This window comes from Oryx dammah, unplaced genomic scaffold (assembly GCF_014754425.2).
Source record: "Oryx dammah isolate SB20612 unplaced genomic scaffold, SCBI_Odam_1.1 HiC_scaffold_18, whole genome shotgun sequence".
Lineage (NCBI taxonomy): Eukaryota > Metazoa > Chordata > Mammalia > Artiodactyla > Bovidae > Oryx > Oryx dammah.
In genome coordinates, this window is record NW_024070202.1 from 32,855,544 (window position 1) to 32,878,660 (window position 23,117).

The 23,117-nt window shown below is 38.2% G+C and overlaps 1 protein-coding gene across 5 annotated transcripts in view; it reads left to right on the plus strand.

Annotated features, from left to right (window-relative positions):
- Nucleotides 1–23,117, plus strand: part of SLC25A40 (solute carrier family 25 member 40) — a 94,677-nt gene that overhangs the window by 24,674 nt on the left and 46,886 nt on the right. For all 5 annotated transcript variants that reach the window (XM_040260689.1, XM_040260688.1, XM_040260687.1 and 2 more), the window contains exons 2-5: nucleotides 15,391–15,459; nucleotides 16,761–16,881; nucleotides 18,135–18,194; nucleotides 19,954–20,060. In XM_040260689.1, the coding sequence (XP_040116623.1) occupies nucleotides 16,785–16,881; nucleotides 18,135–18,194; nucleotides 19,954–20,060 (264 nt within the window). In that variant the 5' untranslated portion in view covers nucleotides 15,391–15,459; nucleotides 16,761–16,784. The remainder of the gene's footprint in view (nucleotides 1–15,390; nucleotides 15,460–16,760; nucleotides 16,882–18,134; nucleotides 18,195–19,953; nucleotides 20,061–23,117) is intronic.

Here is a 23,117-nt window from a genome sequence, read left to right on the forward strand (position 1 = left end):
TTGCCACCTCTTCTTAATCTCTCCTGCTTCTGTTAGGTCCATTCCGTTTCTGTCCTTTATCGAGCCCATCTTTGCATAAAATGTTCCTTCCCTTGGTATCTCTAAGTTTCCTGAAGAGATCTCTAGTCTTTCCCATTCTATTATTTCCCTCTCTTTCTTTGCACTGTTCGCTTAAGACTTTTTTATCTCTCCTTGCTATCCTTTGGAACTCTGTGTTCAGATGGATTTATCTTTCCTTTTCTCCTTTTGTCTTTCGCTTCTCTTCTTTTCTCAGCTCTTTGTAAGCCCTCCTCAGACAACCATTTTGCATTTTTGCATTTCTTTTTCTTGGGGATGGTTTTGATCACCACCTCCTTTACAGTGTTACGAACCTCTGTCCATAGTTCTTCAGGCACTCTATCAAATCTAATTCCTTGAATCTATTTGTCACTTCTGTGTAATCATAAAGGATTTGATTTAGGTCATTCTTGAATGGCCTTGTGGTTTTCCCTAGTTTTCTCAATTTAAGTCTGAATTTGGTAATAAGGAATTCATTATCTCAGCCACAGTCAGCTCCCAGTCTTGTTTTTACTGGCTGTATAGAGCTTCTCCATCTTCGGCTGCAAAGGATATAATCAATCTAATTTCAATATTGACCATCTGGTGATGTCCATGTGTAGAGTTGTCTCTTGGGTTGTTGGAAAAGGCTGTTTGCTATGACCAGTGTGTTCTCTTGGCAAAACTCCGTTAGCCTGTGCCCTGCTTTATTTTGTACTCCAAGCCAAACTTGCCTGTTACTCCAGGGATCTCTTGACTTCCTCCTTTTGCATTCCAGTCCCCTATGATGAAAAGGACATCTTTTTTGGTGTTAGTTCTAGAAGGTCTTTTAGGTCTTCATAGAACTGTTCCGCTTCTTCAGGATTAATGGTTGGAACATAGACTTGGATTACTGTGATAATGAATGGTTTGCCTTGGAAACTAACTGAGATCATTCTGTCATTTTTGAGATTGCACCCAAGTACTGCAGTTTGGACTCTTTGGTTGACTGTGAGGGCTACTCCATTTCTTCTAAGGGATTCTTGCTCGCAGTAGTAGATATAATGGTCATCTGAGTTAAGCTTGCCCTTTCCCCTCCATGTTAGTTCACTAATTCCTAAAATGTCAGTGTTCACTCTTGCTGTGTCCTGTTTGGCCATATCCAGTTTACCTTGATTCATGGACCTAACCTTTCTGGTTCCTATGCAGTGTTGTTCTTTACAGCATCAGACTTGACTTTCACCAGCAGACACATCCACAGCTGGTGTTGTTTCCACTTTGGCTCAGCCTCTTCATTCCTTCTGGAACTATTTCTCTACTTCAGTAGCATATGGGACACCTACTGACCTGGGAGGGTGGGTTCATCTTTCAGTGTCCTATCTTTTTGCCTTTTCATACTGTTCATGGGGTTCTCAAGACAAGAATGCTGAAGTGGTTTGCCATTCCCTTCTCCCGTGGACTATGTTTTGTCAGAATTCTCCACCATGACCTGTCCATCTTGGGTGGCCCTACACGGCGTGTCTCATAGTTTCATTAGGTTACACTAAGTTGTTATCTGTAGGTGTAAGGTGAAGTGGTTTATTTGAGATTTTTTCCTTGTTTGTTGAGGTAGAATTGTATCATTATAAACATCCGGCTTAGAGCTTCCTGTGCTGTATCACACAGGTTTTTTGCTGTTGTGCTTTCATTTTCATTGATCTCTAGGTATTTTTTGATTTCCTTTTTTATTTTTTCAGTGATCCATTGGTTGTTTAGTAACATATTGTTTAGCCACCACGTGTTTGTGTTTTTATAGATATTTTCTCATAGTTTATTTGTAATTTCATAATGTTGTGATCAGAAAAGATGCCTGATATGGTTTCATTTTTCTTAAATTTACCAAGGCTCGCCTTGTGGCCCAGCATGTGGTCAGTCTTAGAGAATGTTCTGTGCACACTTGAGATCAATGTGTAGCCTGCTGTTTTTGGACGGAATGTCCTATAAATAGCAATTCAATCTGTCTGGTCTGTCACGTCATTTAAAGCTTGTGTTTCCTTATTTATTTTCTGTCTCCATTATCTGTCCATTGGTGTGAGTGTGGTGTTAAAGTCCCCCACTATTACCTGGTTACTGTCGATTTCTCCCTTTTTATGGTTGTTAGTTTTTGCTTTACATGTTGAGATGTTCCTGTGTTGTTTGTATATGTATATTTATGATTGTTATATATTCTTGCCTCAAATACCTAATCATTATGTAGTGTCCTTAGTTTCTTATAATAGTCTGTTTTAAAGTCTGTTTTGTCTGATGTGAGTATTGCTACCCCAGCTTTCTTTTGATTTCCGTTTGCATAGTATACCTTCTCCCATCCCCTTACTTTGAGTCTGTAAGTGTCCCTAGGTCTGAAGTGGGTCTCTTGTAGACAGCATATATTTGGGTCTTGTTTTTGTACCTACCCAGCCAGTCCGTGTCTTTTGATTGATTCTTACTATGTATGATCCTAGATTATGTTGTTTATGTTGTTGTTTATGGGATCCCCTGGGTCAGGGATTGAACCCATATCCCCTCAATTGGTAGAAGGCAATGGTGACCCATTCCAGTATCCTTACCTGGAGAATCCTGTGGGCTGGAGCCTGGAGGGCTGCTGTCCATAGGGTTGCACAGAGTTGGACACAACTGAAGCGACTTAGCATGCATGGGTGCATTGGAGATGGAAATGGCAACCCACTCTAGCGTTCTTCCTGGAGAGTCCCAGGGACGGAGGAGCCTGGTGGGCTGCCGTCTACGGGGTCTCACAGAGTTGGACACGACCGAAGCGACTTAGCAGCAGCCCCTGAATTGGTAGGTGAATTCTTCACTACTGAACACAAAGGAGGCCCCATAGGTGTTTTATTCTTTTTGTTGCAGTGATAATTGGGATTGTTTCCTTAATTTCTCTTTGTGATCTTTCATTGTTAGTGCATTGGAATGCAAGAATTTCTGTGCATTAATTTTGTATCCTGCAACCAAATTCATTGATCGGCTCTAGTAGTTTTCCAGTGGCATCTTTAGAATTTTCTTTGTATAGTGTCATGTCATCTGCAAAAGGTGACAGTTTGAGTTCTTCTTTTCCAATTTGTATTCCTTTTATTTCTCTTTCTTCTATGATTGCCGTGGCTAGGATTTCCAAAACTCTGTTGAATGAAAGTGGCGAGAGTGGATATCCTTGTCCTATTCCTAATTTTAGAGGAAATGCTTTTGATTTTTCACCACTGAGAATGATCTGTGCTGTGGGTTTGTCAGTATGGCCTTTATGGTATTGAGGTAGGTTCCCCTGTGTTCATTTCCTGGAGAGTTTTTATGATAAATGGGTGCTGAATTTTGACAGATGCTTTCTGAATCTGTTGAGATGTTCATGTGGATTTTATTCTTCAGTTTGTTAGTCTAGTATATCACATGAATTTTGCATATATTGAAGAATCTTTGCTTTGGGATAAATCCTACTTCATCATAGTGTATAATCCGTTTAATGTGTTGTTGGATTCTGTTTGGTAGGATTTTGTTGAGGAGCTTTGTGTCTGTATTCGTCAGCAATACTGGTCTTTAGTTTTCTCTTTTTTTGTGATATCTTTGTCAGGTTTTGGTATCAGGGTGATGGTGGCCTCATAGAATCAGTTTGGGAGTGTTCTTCCCTCTGCAGGTTTTTTGGGAAGTGTTTGAGGAGTATAGGAAGGATAGGTGTTGAGCTCTTCTCTAAATATTTAACAGAATTTGCTTGTGTAGCCATCTGTTCAGGACTTTTATTTGTTGGATGATTTTTAATTACAGCTTCAACTTCATTACTTATGGATTGATCTGTTTATATTTTCTATTTCTTCCAGGTTCAGCCTTGGAAGATAGTACTTTACTAAACATTTGTACATTTGTCAGGTTGTCCATTTTATTGGCATATAGTTGCTTATGTATTTCATGGCATGAGTTGTAATTTCTGCTTTTTCATTTCTGAGTTTATGGATTTGAATTCTATCCTTTTTTTCTTGATGACCTTGGCTAAATGTTTATCAACTTTATCTTCCCAAAGAACCAACTTTTAGTTTTATTGATCTTTATTTCTATTTCATTTATTTCTGCCCTGGTCTTTATGATTTATTCCTTCTGCTAACTTTAGGGGTTTTTCCCTTCTTTGTCTAGTTGCTTTAGTTGTAAGGTTGAAAGTGAAAGTGTTAGTGGCTCAGTGGTGTCTGATTCTTTGTGACCACATGGACTGTAGCCTGCCAGGCTTCTCTGTGGAATTCTCCGGTCAAGAACACTGGAGTGGGTTGCCATGCCCTTCACCAGGGGATCTTCCAACCCAGGAATCGAACCTGGGTCTCTTACATTATAGGCATATTCTTTGCCAACTGGGCCACCAGGGAAGCACGCAACTGTTTGTTGGAGATTTTTCTTGTTTCTTGAGATGAGATTGAGTTGCTACAAATTTCTGTTAGGACTGCTTTTCCTTTGTTCTGTAGATTTTAAGTTGTGTTTTTCATTGTCATTTGTTTCTATGTTTTTTTGATTTCCTCTTTGGTATTTCTTTTAGTGATCTCTTGGTTATTTAGTAGTGTAGATCTTAGCATCCATGTGTTTGTATTTTTTTTTTTGCAGTTTTTTTTTTTCTCATAATTGATTTCTAATCTCAGCATTGTGGTTAAAAGAGATGCTTGATATGATTTCAGTTTTCTTAAATTTACCAAGACTTGATTTGTGGATGAAGATGTGAACTCTCCTGGAGAGTGTTCTGTATGCACTTGAGGAGAAAGTGTGTTTTGCCACTTTTGGGTAGAATGTCCTGTAAATATCAGTTAAGCCTGACTGGTTTGTTGTGCCATTTAAAGCTTGTGTTTCCTTATTTATTTTCTGACTGCATGGTTTATCCATCGGTGTAAGTGGCGTGTTAAAATTCCCCACTATTATTGTGCTGTTGTATTTCCCCTTCTATGACTGTTGTTAGTATATGCCTTATTTATTGAGGTGCTCCTATGTTGGGTGGATGTATATTTGTAATTGATTGCTTGATCATTATGTAATTGATTCCTTGTATTGATTCCTTGATCATTATGTAGTCACCCTCCTTGTCTCTTGAAACAACCTTTATTTTAAGGTCTAGTTATCTGATATGAGTATTGCCACTCCAACTTTCGATTTTCATTTGCATGGAATATTTTTTTGTCTCCTCATTTTCAGTTTATATGTGTCCCAAGGTCTAAAGTGGGTCTCTTATAGACAGGATATATATAGGTTTTGTTTTTATATCTCTTCAGCCAGTCTGTCTTTTGGTTGGAGCAAGCATTCTATTTACATTCAAGGTACTTAGCAATATGTGTGTTCCTATTACCATTTTCTTAACTGTTTTGGCTTTGTTTTTGTGGTTATTTTTCTTCTTCCTAGAGAAGTTTTCTTCTTCTTAGAGAAGGTCCTTTAGCATTTGTTATTAAACTGGTTTGCTGGTGCTGAATTCTGTTAAGTTTCGCTGGACTGTAAAGGTTTTGATTTCTCTATTAAATATGAATGAAACCCTTGCTGGATAGAGTAATCTTGGTTGTAGGCTTTCCTCTTTCATCACTTTTAATATATTCCACCACTCCCTTCGGGCCTGCAAGTTTCTGTTGAAGAATCAGTTGATAACCTTATGGGGATTCCCTTGTGTGCTATTTGTTGCTTTTCCCTTGCTGCTTTTAATATTTTTTTTCTTTGAATTTAATTTTTGTTAGTTTGATTAATATGTGTCTCAGCATGTTTCTCCTTGGGTTTAACCCTATATGAGATTCTGTGCTTCCTGGACTTAGTTGACTATTTCCTTTCCTATGTTAGGGAAATTTTTGACTATAGTCTCTTCAAATATTTTCTTAGACTCTATCTTTCTCTTCTTCTGGGATCCCTGTAATTTGAATATTGGTGCATTTAATGTTGTCCCAGAGGTCTCTGAGACTCCCCTCATTTCTTTTCATTTTTTTTCTTTATTCCGCTCTTCAATTATTTCCACCATTCAGTCTTCCAACTCACTCATTTATTTTCTCTGCTTCAGTTGTGCTTCAGTTATTAATTCCTTCTAGCGTATTTTCTCTTTCAGTTGTTGTGTTGTTCACCACTGTTTGTTCGTTAGTTCTTCTAGGTCTTTGGTAAACCTTCCTTCTGTTTTCTTGATCTGTGCCTCCCTTCTGCTTTTGAGGTTTAAGGTTGTCTTTATTATCAATACTCTGAATTCTTTTTTGGGTAGATTGCCTATTTACTCTTCATTTATTTGATCTTGTAAGTTTTTACCTTGCTCCTTCATCTGTCCCATATTGTTTTGTCATCTCATTTTTTTTTTGGATGGATGGAGCTTTGTTTTTTCCTTGCTGGTTGTTTGGCCTGCAGTGTCCAGCACTGGAGTTTGCATGCAGTTGGATGGAGCTGAGTCTTGGTGCCGAGATGAAGACCTCTGGGATAACTCACACCACTTAACATTCCCTGGGATCCTAGATTCTCTGTCGGTCTAGTGGTTTGGACTTGGTGCTCCCACCATGGGAGCTCAGGCCCAACCCCTGGCCAGGGAACGGCGACCCCTGTATGCCATACAGGGGGTAGGGTGGGTAGGCAACAAAGAAAAAGGAGCAAAACAGTAAGAAAGAATAAAAAATTTAAAAATTTTTGATATTTTAGGAGAAATGAAAATAAGACAACAACAACAAAGTAAAACAAAACTATAACAGCAGAAAAAGCCAGAAAAGGCCCTACGGGAGGAAGGCGCTTAGGCTGTAGACCCCAGCAGCTAGAAAAGGCCCTTGGCAGGGGTGGGGGCTAGGCTCAGGACCCTCTAGGCTAGAGGGGACCCCAGAAGGTGGGTCTGAGACCCCAGCAGTCTTGCCAGTGGCTGAGTGGGTGGGTGAGATGCTGGGCACATTCCCTTCTGATCCACTATCTCCCAAACTCCCTTCCCATCCCGGCTAATCCTAGTTCCTCCTGCTGCCCCTCAGGGTTTCTTCTCCCATCCCACCTCTACTTTTCTTCTCCCCCCCCCCCCCCCTTTCTCCCCATCATCCTACCAGTCACTTGGGAATTCCTCCCATCCCTTAGGTGGTCAAGGCCTCTCAGCAGCCCTGGTAGGTGTCTGGGGTGTGAGAAGATGTGAATTCAGCATCCTCCTGCTCTGTCATCTGGACTCCACCCCAAAAAGACCTTTTAGTTGGTGAAATTTTATGTTTCTTAAACAGATGTCTTGAGAATATTTTGTGAAACTTATCCCCAGAGTACATGAAATTCTTACATGCCCCTGTACATGCTGTTTATTTTAAATTTTATTTTTTGTGAATTACAGGTATATAGAAATGATTTTTGATAATTTTAAAAATAAGGTTTATTTATTTGGCCGTGCTGGGTCTTTGTTGCTGCACAGGCTTTTCTCTAGTTGCTATGAGCAGGGGCTACTCTCTAGTTGTGGGGTACGTGGACCTCTCATTGTGGTGGCTTCTCTCTTGGAGCACAGGCTCTGGAGTGTTTAGGCTTCAGGACTTGTGGCAGGTGGCCTCAGGAGTTGCAGCTCCCAGGCTCTAGAGCACAGGCTCAGTAGTTGTGGCACGCAGGCTTGCCTTGCAGCATGTGGGATCTTCCTGGACCAGGGATTGAACCTGTCTCTCCTGCACTGGCAGGCAGATTCTCTACCACTGAGCCACCAGGGAAGCCTAGCATATTGAGTTTTATAGCTAGCAACATTGCTAACTTATTAATATTAATAATTCTATGATAAGTTTAAGTTTTCTGTGTTCACAATTATGTCATCTGGAAATACTGATTTTTTTCTTTTATAAACTTTATATGTACTTTTTGCTTATCTAGATGGCTAGGAACTTTAATAAAACATTAAGTAGGGGTAGTGATAATTATATTCTTATCATGTGCTTGATACCAAAAGGAAACCTTCAACACTTCATTATTAAGTGTAAGAATGCTTTTTAATTTTTACTTTGATCCATGAGATGTTTAGAGGGGTTAGTCAGCTTCCCATTATTTAGGGACTTCCAGATACCTTTCTGTTATTATTTTCTAGTTTGTCAGAGAACATATTTTATATTATTTAAATCCTGTTAAATTCATTGAGACCTGTCTCATGACTAGAATGAGGCTTATTGTGGTAAATTGTTTGGTAAATTGTGTGTCTGTTTTTCCCAGTAGCAGAAGAGTAGTTTAATACTTGCAGATGATCTAAAGGATGAATGTTAGATAGCCTGTTTAAAACTCCCCATGGAAGTAGCCACTACCAAATGGAGTATTTATGCATTTAAAATTTATAGTGATTTGTGGAATTGAATACTTGTGGCTATGAGAAACCCATGTATATAGTGAAGAGTGTTGTATCTCTTATGTTACAAGTAGTGACTCAAGTGGCCAAAAATTATAAAACTCAGTAAGGATTTCTCTTCTTCTTTGGCTTGTGTGTGTTGGTCTCTCAGTTGTGTCCGACTGTTTGCAACCCCATGGACTGTGGCCCTCCAGCCTCCTCCATCCATGGAATTCTCCAGACAAGAATATTGGAGTGGGAAGCCATTCCCTTCTCCTGGGGATCTTCCCAACCCAGGGATCAAACCTGGGTCTCCTGCATTGCAGGCAGATTTTTTATTGTCTGAGCCATCAGGGAAGACTTCTTTGGCTTAGTATATGTTATTACTTTTTTGTGATAAGGTTGGTGATTGTTTATGTATGAAGTATTCATAGCCTTTTCATCACCAAAAAAATACATGAAATTTTCCAACTATTCAACAAATAATAAAATTATGCATATTTTGAAAAGATTCACAACATCATTATTCCTTGGGAAAATGCAAAGTACTACTACATTGGGATATTACTACTCAGCTATTCAAATGATTAGTTTTTAAAAATAACTGTACCAAGTGTTTTAAGAATATGGAGCAACCAGAGCTTACATGTTGGTGGGAATATAAAATGATAAAACTGCTTTGGAAAATACATTTACAGTTTCTTAAGAATTTAAGCATGCATTTGCTGTTTGATTCAGCCATGTTATTTCTACTTATTTACTTAAGATTTATATGTGAATAGTTCATAGCCCCTTTATTTGTACTAGTCCCCAACTTAAAGCAACGTAAATTTCTATCAGCCAGGGAATGAATAAAGAAATTATAGTATATTTATACTACTTAGTAATAGAAAGGAATTAAGTGTCAATACATAAATGAGTGTCAGAACACTTATGGTAAATGAAAGATGCCAAAAGAAAATTAATACATACTGTTTGATTCCATTTGTGTGGAATTTTCAGAAATTTGAACTAAACTGTAGTGACAGCAGCCGTGGGAGCTGGGAAGTAGCACCAGCAAAGGAGCAGAGGGACACTAATGGGCCTGCCAGTTATGCTCATTTTGTTGATGAGTGATAGTTTCACAGGTGGTCAAAACTCATGTTGTAAGCTTTACTTATATGCAGTTCATTGTATGTCAATTAATCCTCAGTAAAATTGTGAAGAGAGAAGATAAGATGTGATATAGATAAATAGAATGTTACTCAGCCAGGAGAAGCAGTACTGCCATTTGTGACATCATTGGTGGACCTTGACGTTATGACCAGTGAAATAAGCCAGAAAGAGAAACCCAAATACTGCATAGTACCTCTTGTATGTGGACTCTTAAAAAAATCAGAAACAGAAAAGTGGTTGTCAGGGGCCAGGGTGTGGAGGAAATAGGGAGAGACTAGTAAATGGCGAAATTTTCCAGCTATAAGAGAAATACAGTTTGAAGATCTCATGTAAAATATGGTGACTATAATTGATAATACTGTGTTGTATAACTGACATGTGCTAAGAAAGTAGAACTTAAATGTTTTCACTAAAAGAAGTATCGCTAAATATGTGAGGTGATGGATGTGCTGACTGATTAGATAGAAGGTACTTTTTCACAGCATATACATATATCAAGTCACTATAATAATCTTATAAATTTTATATCAGTTTTACATTAGTAAAACTGGAATGGAAAAAAGAATGAAAGAAAAAGAAAGTCTTTATAGCAAATTAGGATTGGAAAGAAAATTCCTTAATGTGATGAAGAATGTCCGTTTAAAAATAAATGGATAAAAAGTCTAAAGCAAACATCATTCTCATGGGTAACCTTAGAAGAATTCTTTTAAAATTCAGAAATGGAACAAATATACTCATTTTGTCTATTTATGTAATACTGTATTAGACATCTTAGCTATGCAAAAAGGAAATTAAGATGATAGCATGATGATTAGGAATGATGGAAACCAGTCATTGTTTGCAGACAAATATGCACGTTGATGGACTTCCCACATGGCACACTGGTAAAGAACCCGCCTGCCGATGCAAGCGGTGCAGTTCCACTCCTTGGGGTTGGGAAGATTGCCTGGAGGAGGAAATGGCTACCCACTCCAGTATTCTTGCCTGGACAATTCCACTGACAGAGGAGCCAGGGTATAGTCTGTGGAGTTGCAAAGAGTCAGACATGATTGAGCCACTGAATACAGCATAGCATACACATTTACATAAAAACTCATGAGAGTCTATAAGTCAACAGTTAAAAATAATAAAGGATTTCTTTTTTAGCACGATTGGCTGGGTACATGCTTAATAGACAAAAAAATCAGTTGCATGTTCTAACTGCACAGAGCAAGTCAAAGTCACTCAGTCATGTCCCACACTTTACGACCCCATGGACTACAGTCGGAATTCTCCAGGCCAGAATACTGGAGTGGGTAGCCTATCCCTTCTCTAGGGGTTCTTTGCAACCCAGGGTTTGAACCCAGGTCTCCTGCATTGCAGGCGGATTCTTTACCAGCTGAGTCACAAGGGAAGCCCAAGAATACTGGAGTGGGTAGCCTATCCCTTCTCCAGCAGATCTTCCTAACCCAGGAATCGAACTGGGGTCTCCTGCATTGAAGGTGGGTTCTTTACTAACTGAGCTATCAGGGAAGCCCAGAGAACATGTGATTAAAAGGAAGACACTGTTTTATGTTAGTAGTAGAGATTATCAGGTACCTAGAACTAGGTCTGCCACAAATATGCAATATCTCTATAGCACAAATTTTAAAACTTCTCAGAACAACATTAAGATCAGAATAAATGAAAGAAAGTTCTGTCTAGTCAAAGCTGTGATTTTTCCAGTAGTTGTGTATGGATGTGAGATTTGGACTATGAAGAAAGCTGGGCGCCGAAAAACTGATGCTTTTGATCTGTGGGGTTGGAGAAAACTCTTGAGAGTCCCTTGAACTGCAAGATCAAACCAGTTAATCCTGAAGGAAATCAGTCCTGAATATTCATTGGAAGGACTGATGCTGAAGGTGAAGCTCCAATACTTTGGCCACCTGATGGGAAGAACTGACTCATTGGAAAAGACCCTGATGCTGGGAAAGATTGAAGGTGGGAAGAGAAGGGGACGACAGAGGATGAGATGGTTGGATGGCTCTGGGAGTTGGTGATGGACAGGGAAGCCTGGCGTGCTGTAGTCCATGGGGTCGCAAAGAGTCAACACGACTGAGCGACTGAACTGAAATGAAATGAAAGAATAGACTGTATTCACAGTTAAAATCCTCACCAGTTTTATCTGTAGATTCAATCCAATTTGAGTCAAAATCCCAAAGAGGTTTTGCAAGGAACGTGGTAAGATGGTTTTTAAACTTCTCTGAAGGGCCATAGGGCCAAGAGTAACCATGACACGTGTGAAGAAGAGGAACAGGGAGGGTAGACTTACCCTGCCAAACATGAGGACTTATTAGGACATAATAATAATAGAGTGTGCTACAGTTTAAGGATGGATAAGTTGGCAAATAGAATAGAGAGACCAGAAGCAATTCCATACCGAAATGAAACTTAGTTTTGACCAAGTAGTATGTCAGTTTAAAGGAGAAAGGAGGGATTTAATATATTTTTTAATATATATATTTTTTGACATGGACCATTTTTAAAGTCTTTTTGGAGTCTGTTACAATATTGCTTTTGTCTTTCCATGTTTTGGCCCTGAGGCCTAGGGGATCCTTGCTTCCTGACCAGGGATTGAACCTGTACCCCCTGCATTGGAAGACAAAGTCTTAACCACTGGACCACTGGGGAAGTCCCAGAGGGATTTAATATTTGGAGCTGGGTAAAGGGGTTATCTGTTTTAACATGGAAAAAGGTAAAATTGGATCACTGCTTCACATGCTATTAAAATACTTCTGCATGGATTGAAGGTGAAAGTTTAGTCACTCAGTCATGGATTAAGGACTTAAAATTTGGGTGATAGCAAAAGTTTAAAACTTTTAGGGAGAAATATAGATGAATATGTTTTGGACATTTGAGTAGGGAAAGATTGTTCAAAGAAAGCACAAAAGTGTTATCTGTAAAGGAAAAGATCAATAAATTTGGCTGCATTAAGAACTTTGACCTTTTCCTTATACCATATACAAAATCAACTCAGAATGGATTAAGATTTAAGTGTGAGGCCCCAAATATAAAAACTCCTAGAAGAAAACAGGATAGCAGCTTCGTAGCATTTATCTTGGCAGTGATTTCTTGGATGTGACATGAGAAAGAACAATAAAAATGAAAGTATATTAAACTGAAAAGTTTCTATACACCAAAGGCAGTAAACTATAGTAAAAGGACAGTCTATAGAATGGGAGAAAAATATTTGCAAACAATATATCTATTAAGGGTCTAGTATCCAAAATATTTATGAAGCACCTACAGCTTAAAAACCAAATAATTTGATTTAAAGATGGATAGAAGACCTTAATAGACATTTTTCAAAGATGAGGTACAAATGACCAACAGTATGTGAAAAGACACTGAGCGTGACTAATCATCAGGCAGATGAAATCAAAATCCCAAGGTTATCACTTGATTCTCTTGTTCAGTCGCTCAGTCATGTCCAGCTTTGCAAGCCCATGGACTGCAGCATGCCAGGCTTCCCTGTCCTTCACTATCTCCAGGAGTTTACTTAAACTCATGTCCACTGGGTCCATCCACTGAGTCAGTCCATCGTCCATCCAACTATCTCATCCTCTGTCTCCCTCTTCTCCTGCCCTCAGTTCTTCCCAGCATCAGGGTCTTTTCCAATGAGTCAGCTCTTCGCATCAGATGGCCAAAGTATTGGAGCTTCAACATCATTCGCCAAAGTATTGGAGCTTCAACATCATTCTTTCCAATGAATATTCAGGGTTGATTTCCTTTAGGATTGACTGATTTGACCTTGCTGTCCAAGGGACTCTCAAGAGTCTTCTCCAGCACCACAGTTCAAAAGCATCAATTCGTCAATGCTCTGCCTTCTTTATGGTCCAGTTTTCACAACCATATGTGACTATTGGAAAGACCATAGCTTTGACTATACGGACCTTTGTCTGCAAAGTGATGCCTTTGCTTTTTAACACAGATTTGTGATAGCTTTTCTGCCAAGAAGCAGTTGTCTGCTAATTTCACAGCTGCAGTCACCATCTGCAGTGATTATAGAGCCCAAGAGGAGGAAATCTGTCACTGCTTCCACCTTTTCCCATTCTATTTACCATGAAGTGATTGAACCAGATGCCATGATCTTAGTTTTTTTTCCCAATATTTAGTTGTAAGCTGGCTTTTTCACTCTCCTCTTTCACCCTCATGAAGAGGTTTTAAGTTCTTCTTTGCTTTCTCTCATTAGAGTGGTATCATCCGCCTATCTGAGGTTGTTGGTATTTCTCCTGGTAATCTTGATTCCAGCTTGTAACTCACCCAGCCTGGCATTTCTCATGATGTGCTCTGCGTATAAGTTAAATAAACAGGATGACAGTAAACAACAGCCTTGTTGTACGCCTTTCTCAATCCTGAACCAGTCAGTTGTTCCATACAGAGTTGTAACTGTTGCATCTTGACACACATGCAGGTTTCTCAGGAGACAGATAAGATGGTCTTGTATTCCCTTCTCTTTAAGAGCTTTCCACAGTTTGTTACGATCCACACAGTCAAAGACTTTAGCATAGTCAATGAAACAGAGGTAGATGTTTTTCTGGAATTCCCTTGCTTTCTCTATGATCCAGAAAATGTTGGCAATTCGGTCTCTGGTTCCTCTGCCTTTTCTAAATCCAGCTTGTATGCCTGGAAGTTTTCAGTTCACGTGATGCTAGTCTAACTTTGAGGATTTTGAGCATGACCTTAGTAACATGGGAGATGAGTGTAATTGTCCAGTGGTTTGAACATTCTTTAGTACTACCCTTCTTGGGAATTGGGATGCAGATCAACCTTTTCCAGTCCTGTGGCCACTGCTATGTTTTCCAAATTTGCTGACATATTGAGTGCAGCACCTTGATAGCATCATCTTTTAGGATTTTAAATAGCTTTGTTGGAATTCCATCACCTCCACTGGCCTTATTGATAGCGTTACTTCCTGAGGCCCACTTGACTTCACACTCTACAATGTCTGGCTCTGGGTGAGTGATCACACCATCGTGGTTATCTGGGCCATTGAGACCTTTGTTGTACAGTTCTTCTGTGCATCTCTTCTTCATCTCTTCTGCTTCTATTAGGCCTTTACCATTTCTCTCTTTTATTGTGCCCATCTTTGGATGAAATGTTCCTTTATATTTCTGATTTTCTTGAAGAGATCTCTTATCTTTCCCTTTCTGTTGTTTTCCTCTGTTTCTTTGCATTGTTTGTTGAAGAAGAGGAAATTTGACAAATAGATTCAAGAGATCAGATCTAATAAACAGAGTGCCTGAAGAACTATAGATAGAAGTCCATAATATTGTACAGTAGGCAGCAAACAAAATCATTCCAAAAGACCTCTTATGTACGCACAATAACATTATCTCACCAAACAAAATCAAGAATACTTTAAAAATATCTGATACCAACACACATTCAGATTTCTTTAGTTACTTTCAAAGTGGCTTTTTAAAATTCTCTTATTTAAACCAGGATGCATTTGAGTGGATTCCTTTATTCTAGAACAGTGTGCCTCCCTGCCACCTTTTTTCCCACCGTACTTTCACTTGAAGAAGCTAAGACCTTAGTCCTGTAGACCAGAGTGTTACCTTCTCCTGTATTGTGGTAACATACACATGTTTACCATGTTACTTTAGTCTGAATTTCCTCCAAGTGTCACAAAATCTGGTTGTTCAGCTCCTGTTGATACTAAGATGGGTCAGTATGTTCAGGTTTAGAATTTTCTGCTTTTCAAGTAGGGTATATTTGCTGGGATAATATGAAGATTTTTGTGTGATAATACTTTCATAACTCTAATGATAATATTTCTGGAGTGCTCTTCATATTCTGCAAAGTACTTAATAAAATATTTCATAATAATAGTAAATAAGTATTAGTTGATTTATGTTTTAAAATTTTTTTATATATTCCTTTCCTTTAGGTTTGCTATCCGTTTCCTGTGTGAAAAGATAAGACAGTTTCTTTTTTCACTACAGATTTTCAGATACTGATGTTACAAATAATAAAATATTGGAACATAGAGTTGAGGAAAAGACTTAAATCAGGTAGGTAAATAATAAAAGCCTAAAGAAACAATAGAAGCATTCATTTTTATAAAGGTTGTAATTGGGATAATTGACAGAATTGGAAAATGAACTTTAGAATACTGTCAGCATTAAGTTTCCTAAATTTGGTAATTGGACCTCAATTATATGAAAGTATTTTGAGGTGTTTAGGATGAAGGGGGTATGATGTATGCAGTCTACTTTCAAATGGGTCAGAAAAAGTAAATGATATGTAGTATGAGAGAGTGTTCGTGAATTTATGGGCTAACAGTAGAAATATAAATTGGTCCAGTCTTTCTGGAAAGCACTGGTATAATTTTTCTCAGGTTTTTAGTTTAGCCCAGCAATCTTACTTCTTCTCCTATAGTAATTGTAAAGACACTACAATAAGATGTATGTATAAAGATATTTATATGAGAGTTTATGAAATTAAAGAATTAATAAATTGGCAATAACCTGAATATCTAAGAGGCTAAATAAATATAATTGAATACTATGAAAGCATTAAAAATGATAATGTCCATCTGTATTTATTAATACATCTATCTTTTTAAGCATCAAAGTTGGCTATTAAAAGCTATAAATGGTGTTAATCTATTTTGTCTTTCAAAAAAGATGCATGTATAGATACTTGAATGTTTGTACATATTTGGTTAGATGTAATCTGCCTCCATATTTGCATTTTTGTGTACATAGACCTTTGGAAAGATGATACTGTATGTTGCCCGTGGTTATTTTTTTAATAAGTTTATAAGTGATTTTTATACTCTTGTGTTGAGTTTTTCAGAAAGAGTATATGTTGCTTTTCTCGCTATCTTATTTCTAAAATAATGCTTTTTATGAAGGTTATGCTTTTGGTTTATTTTGTACTTTTGCAGCAGCGTTTGCAGTGCAATAAAAATAGTGCTATATTTGCTGATAACTCTACTAGATTCAAGTATCTGAGTGGTTGTTAGGAGACCGAATTCTGATTTTGAGTCTTATGGTCAACTGCTTTCATTCTGTTCCATGGCCAGAGTCTGTTTTCTTAATGCTCTATTGATTTGTCTTGCAAGTGTGATGCTGCTCATATAGCTTAGCTGAAGTACATTACCACTTTTGGAACATCCGAGAACATGTTCTATTAATGACAATTGTGTTGTGCCTTTGCGTATAGAACTTATGTGTATACTTCTGCTGGTCAACATGTGCTTTGATAGTAATACCGGCTTGAGTTTTTATAGTTTATTTAACTTTCAGCAGTTAGTTTTGAGAGCATCTTCTGTTACATTTTAATTTTACATCTTGCTTTTCTTTAACAGATTTTGCTGCTGTTAGTTAAAGATATGGATCCTGAATCAGAGGGACCACCAGTTACAACAGTGACACTGCTTCAGCAAATGTTCGCCTCCTGCACTGGAGCTATACTGACATCACTGATGGGTACAGTAATGCCGGATGTAGATTATGTATCTGAATGAATTATTGATCCCACTTGAGTTTTACTCTGAAATACTGATAATATTATCATTCATGCTTCATCATGATAGGTGACAGTAGGTGACAGTTTAACATTTGAACGAGTTGGCTAGTTTATTTAAATAAGATAGCAGGTGTTCGTCTCTCAGTCATGTCTGACTCTTTGTGATCCCGTGGAGTGTAGTCCACCAGGCTTCTCTGTCGATGGAATTCTCCAGGCAGGAATATTGGAGTGGGTTGCCATTTTCTTTTCCATGGGATCTTCCTGAGCCTGGGGTTGAACCCAGGTCTCCTACATTGCAGGCAGATTCATTACTGTCTAAGCCACCAGGAAGCCCAAGATAGTTAGAACAAATGTAAACTAATTGCTTTAGAATATAGTATTTTACTTCAGATCATAATGACCATTTTCCTTTGCTGCACTGTTCCCATATAGAGTAACACAATATGATAGCAAGAATGAGTTATGGCTAGCTTACTCAAATTTTCAATACTTGTGGTTTTTATTTGATACAGGTGAATTTAACAGAGGGAGACTTTAATATAGGGAGACTTATATTATTTGATTATTGATTATTTGTAATACATAGTTATCTTTAGATATTTAAGTGGCCTTTTGGAACATTCACTTTTATCTTAGATAATATATTTTCTTACAAATACTAGTATTTTAGCTTTAATGTTAATGGAATAATAGCTGTAGAAATAGTATAAATGAGAGTTTGCTGCTGTTGCTAAGTTGCTTCAGTCGTCTCTGACTCTGCAACCCCATAGATGGCAGCCTACCAGGCTTCCCCGTCCCTGAGATTCTCCAGGCAAGAACACTGGAGTGGGTTGCCATTTCCTTCCCCAATGAATGAAAGTGAAAAGTGAAAGTGAAGTTGCTCAGTCATGTCTGACTCTTAGCGACTCCATGGACTGTAGCCTACCAGGCTTCTCCATCCATGGGATCTTCCAGGCAAGAGTACTGGAGTGGGGTGCCATTGCCTTCTCTGAAATGAGAGTTTAGTACCTGTGAAAGAAGTAACTACATTTTCTTGTTGGTCCTCTTTAAACAAAATTCAAGTACAAAAAATTAGAATGTTAACACTTAAAACCACTTTATGATAAATAGTTTTAACCATTATATGGGTATCATGTGCTGTATTTTCTTTGGACAAACATCTATGCAAATTACAGATATCACTTGTTAATTGAAATTTTATGTATCTTCATAGTGACACCCTTTGATGTTGTTAAAATTCGACTCCAAGCTCAAAACAACCCATTCCCCAAAGGTATGTGTTCAGCTTATCCTGAAAATGTTATGTTAGGTTTTTAAATGTCACTGCATTCATTAAAAAAAAAAAAATTCTCTTTTTGCCAGTTTTTGAAAACTGATGCCTTTATCTTCATGCGGAAACATTTCCCTCATTTCTTAGTTATACCTGATGAATCTAGGCAGAAAACAAGTACAGTTGACCCTTGAAGAATGAGGAGGTTAATGTTGCCCACCATTGGTGTAGCTGAAAATCTGCCTATAATTTACAGTTGGCCCTCAGTGTCCATAATTCCTCTGTTTTTGTAGTTCCTCATCCTTGGATTTAGCCAACTGCAGATCGTGTAACACTGTGGTATTTATTATTGAAAACAATCTGTATAAGTAGACCCTCACAGTTAGACTCATGTTGTTCAAGAGTCAACAGGCTGTGTGTATGTGTGTGCATATATGTAACACATATAACACTTTCATGAACCTACTAACAAATGGAGAGGACAATTTTGTATTTCAGTATATGCCTCACAAATAAGAACAGAATTTTACTTATAAGGGACCTTGAATCTAGCTTCCTACTTTAGTCCAAGAGCTGTGCCCATCCTACAGTATTCCTCCAATAGGAATCTAATTGTTGCTTGAATAGTAATAGGAAATTCAATTTTTTATCAAGCAGCTTGGTTAATTGCTGGACATTAGAGCTTATGTGGACTTTGAGAAGAATAGTTATATGTTTTTATTAGATAGGCAAAATAACAATTCCTTGATCCATATTTTGCGGTTTTTATAAAGATAATGTCATTTCAGATGTGTTAAAATAGCAGAAAACAGACTGTAAAAAAGCTCATACATAAATTCCACTCTGTTGACTGTGTGTCAGGGTGACAGAATGAACAACAGGCATTCAGGGAGATGAAAGAATAGGCGGCTTGCAGGAAAGGGTGAAAAGCAGAGTAGTTTCCTGTATATTAAACGTAGACCAGTGTATTATGAAACTGACAGTTATGTATGGTTAAGTGGGGAAGACAGTTATGGGAGCAAGAATGAATCCAATAATGGGAAGGAATCATTATTAGAAAAAGTTGTAGTCAATAAGGAGGGACCTGGCCAGTGTCTAGATTAAGCAGTAAAAATACAGAAAAAGGGACAAAGCATAGCTTTATTTGCATGGGTTGAGATTATGAAAAACATATTTTTTCATAATCTACTTTTTCAGTTGAGATGTAATTGATACAGAACATAGTTTTAGGAGTATCGTATAATTATTTCATGTATGTATATATTGAAAAATGATTACCACAATAAGTTTAGCCAGCATCCATCACCTCATATAGTTAATATAATTTTTTCCTTGTAATGAGCTCTTTTAAGTTTCAGATATGCATTGTTTCATAATGCATTTTGGTCAGAATTTCCCTTACATACCACAGAGTTTTCTTCTGATCAGAGAAGACGCACACCCATACTGTCTTTTCAAAAGAGGTTTTCCTCTTATCTTTCCTCTCCACTCCCTCAGATAACTGAAGAGAATTTTTTTCTGTGTACATTTTTTGACTATAGACCTGCAAACAGAATCCAGTAACTTATTCAATTGCTTTTCACCACTGTCAGTTTAGAGCCCAGTGCTGTCATTAAACAAATCAGATTGATTGTTTCATCCTAAAAGGTGAAGACAAAATTGTGTCTTGTTCATCCTGCTCCTGGTATTTTTCTTTTGATCATCTGTAAAAATAATACACTTGTGTGAAATAATTGTTGACCATTGTAATCTTCTTTGTTAGGAAAATGTTTTCTATATAGTAACGGACTTATGGATCATCTGTGTGTCTGTGAAGAGGAAGGCAACAAAGCATGGTATAAGAAGCCAGGACGTTTCCAGGGAACATTGGTAAAGAGATTACATTATTTATAATCACAGCATGTTTTTTATTCTTATGTTTATTCTTCTGTATGAAAGATTCAGCAGTTGCAAGAGAGTAAAAAGTCCCTCATGTAGTTAGCACACCGTTAAAAGGTAGACATTGAAGCAGGAGAGGGGAAGGACTTTTTTACCTTTAATTCTTTGTTAACTTTATGTTCATCTGTTTATACTTTCTTATATATGGGGAAAAAAGGAGTAGACTTTTAAAATTTTGAAATGCTTGTAGATCATACATAAGTTTAAGAAAAATATTCAGAGACAGACCCTGTGTACCCTCTCCCAGTTGCTAACATGCAACAGGATGAGTACAATATGACCATCAGGATGTTGACATTGATATAGTGAAGATACAGAACAATTCTATCACCCAGGGATCCTTCCTGTTTCCCTTCTGTAGTCACACCCACTTCTTCACTCCTACCAACCACTAGCCTGTTCTCCAGTTTGCATAATTTTGTCATCTTAAGAATGTTCTATAAATGGAATTGTAATAGGACATTTTGGGATTGGTACTTCTGACTTATTTTAATTGTCTAAAGACTCATTCAAGTTGTTTAATGTATCAAGTTTGCTCCTTTTTATTACTACTCACTAGTATTACATGGTATGGATATACCATAGTTTGTTTCAAGTGATACCCAGTTTTTGGCTCTGAATAAGACTGCTGCATACGTTCAGTCACAGGTTTTGGTGTCAACATATAAGAAAAAACTTACTGTTTTTCTCTCTGAACACTCAGAATTCTTCTGAACAGATTCGTGGTATTTTTCCCCCTACCAAGCAGTTCTCTAGTTCAGACCGGTGGTGTTCTCAGTTTAACTCAATTCTGACACCATCTACCTGGACTTAGTTGTCAGCTCCCACGGGACTGTTCCCATTTCAGACGCCACTCTCAAGTCCAGGTTGTCACCCATGCTTCTGACTGACCAGCTGCAAGTCAAAAGACAAGTTCCCACGATCCTTTCCTTGGGTTCAGTAATTTGCTAGAACAGCTTGCAGAACTCGGGAAGGAAATTCACTTAAGAGATTACTAGTTTATTATGAAGGGACACAACTCAGGAAGAGCTAGATAGAAGAGGTGCACAGGGCAGGACTTAGGGGAGGCATGGAGCTTCTATGTCCTCTCCAGGCCTGTCACTCTCCCAGCACCTCCCTGTGCTCACCAGCCTGGAAGCCTCCAAATGCTTTTCTTCAGAGATTTTAATGGAGGCATCATTCCTTGCTGTTCAGTCACTCAGTTGTGTCTGACTTTGCAACCCCATGTACTGTAGAACACCAGGCTCCCCTGTCCTTCCCCATCTCCCTGAGTTTGCTCAAACTCATGTCCTTTGAGTTGATGATGCCATCCAACTATCTAATCCTCTATTGCCACCTTCTCTTGCCCTCAGTCTTTTCCAGCATCATGGTCTTTTCCAGTGAGTTGGCTCCTTGCATCAGATGGCTGAACTATTAGAGCTTCAGCATCAGTCCTTTCAATGAATATTGAGGTGACTTCCTTTAGGATTGACTGGTTTGATCTCTTTGCTGTCCAAAGGACTCTCAAGAGTCTTCTCCAGCACCATAGCTCGAAAGCATCAATTCTTCGGCACTTAGGCTTCTTTATGGTCCAACTCCAACATTTGTAGATGACTGTGGAAAAACTGTAGCTTTAACTATACTGACCTTTGTCAGCAAAGTGATGCTTCTGCTTTTTAATATGCTGTCTAGGTTTGTCATAGCTTTTCTTCCAAGGAGCAAGCGTCTTTTAATTTCATGGCTGCAGTCACCATCTGCAGTGATTTTGGAGCCCAAAAAATAAAGGCTGTCACTTTTTCCACTGTTTCCCCATCTATTTGCCATGAAGTGATGGGACCAGATGCTATGATCTTCGTTTTCTGAATGTTGAGTTTTAAGCCAACTTTTTTACTCTCCTCTTTCACTTTCATCAAGAGGCTCTTTAGTTCTTTGCTTTCTGTCATAAGGGTGGTGTCATCTACATATCTGAAGTTATTGATATTTCTCCTGGCAATTTTGATTCCAGCTTGTGCTTCATCCAGGCTAACACTTCTCATGATGTAATCTGCATATAAGTTAAATAAGCAAGGTGACAATACACAGTGTGGATGTAGTCCTTTCCCGATATGGAACCAGTCTGTTGTTCCATGTCCAGTTCTAACTGTTGCTTCTTGACCTCCAGATTTCTCAGGAAGCAAGTCAGGTGGTGTGGTGTTCCCATCTCTTGAAGAATTTTCCACAGTTTGTTGTGATCCACACAGTCAAAGGCTTTGGCATAGTCAAGAAAGCAGTAGTAGATTTTTTTTTTCAGAAATTCCCTTGCTTTTTCTATGATCCAAAGGATGTTGGCAATTTGATCTCTGCTTCCTCTGCCTTTTTTAATCCAGCTTGTACATCTGGAAGTTCTTGGTACTGTTGAAGCCTAGCTTGAAGAATTTTGAGCATTACCTTGCTAGCATGTAAAATGAGCTGAGCTGTGTGGTAGTTGGAACATTCTTTGGCATTGTTCTTTAATGGGATTGGAATGAAAACTGACCTTTTGCAGTCCTATGGCTACTGCTTAGTTTTCTCAATTTGCTGGCATATTGATTGCAGCACTTGAACAGAATCATCTTTTAGGATTTGAAGTAGCTCAGCTGGAAATCCTTCACCTCCACTAGCTTTGTTTATAGTAATGCCTCCTAAGGCCCACTTGGCTTCACACTCCAGTGTCTGGCTCTAGGTGAATGACCACACCATTGTGGTTATCCAGGTCATTAAGATGTTTTTTGTATAATTCTTCTGTGTATTCTTGCCACCTCTTCTTCATATCTTCTGCTTCTGTTAAATTCATACCATTTTTATACCTTTGCTCCATGTCAGTTAGGAAATTATAGGAATTTTGGAGCTGTGTGCCAGGATCCATGGATTAAGACCAAAATGTATGTATTTTCTTAATTATAATATCATGGTAAGTTTTCATTTCTCTGGAGTAAATATCCATGAGTTTCTGGGTCATATGGTAGTTGCCTGTTCATGGTTTAAGAAACT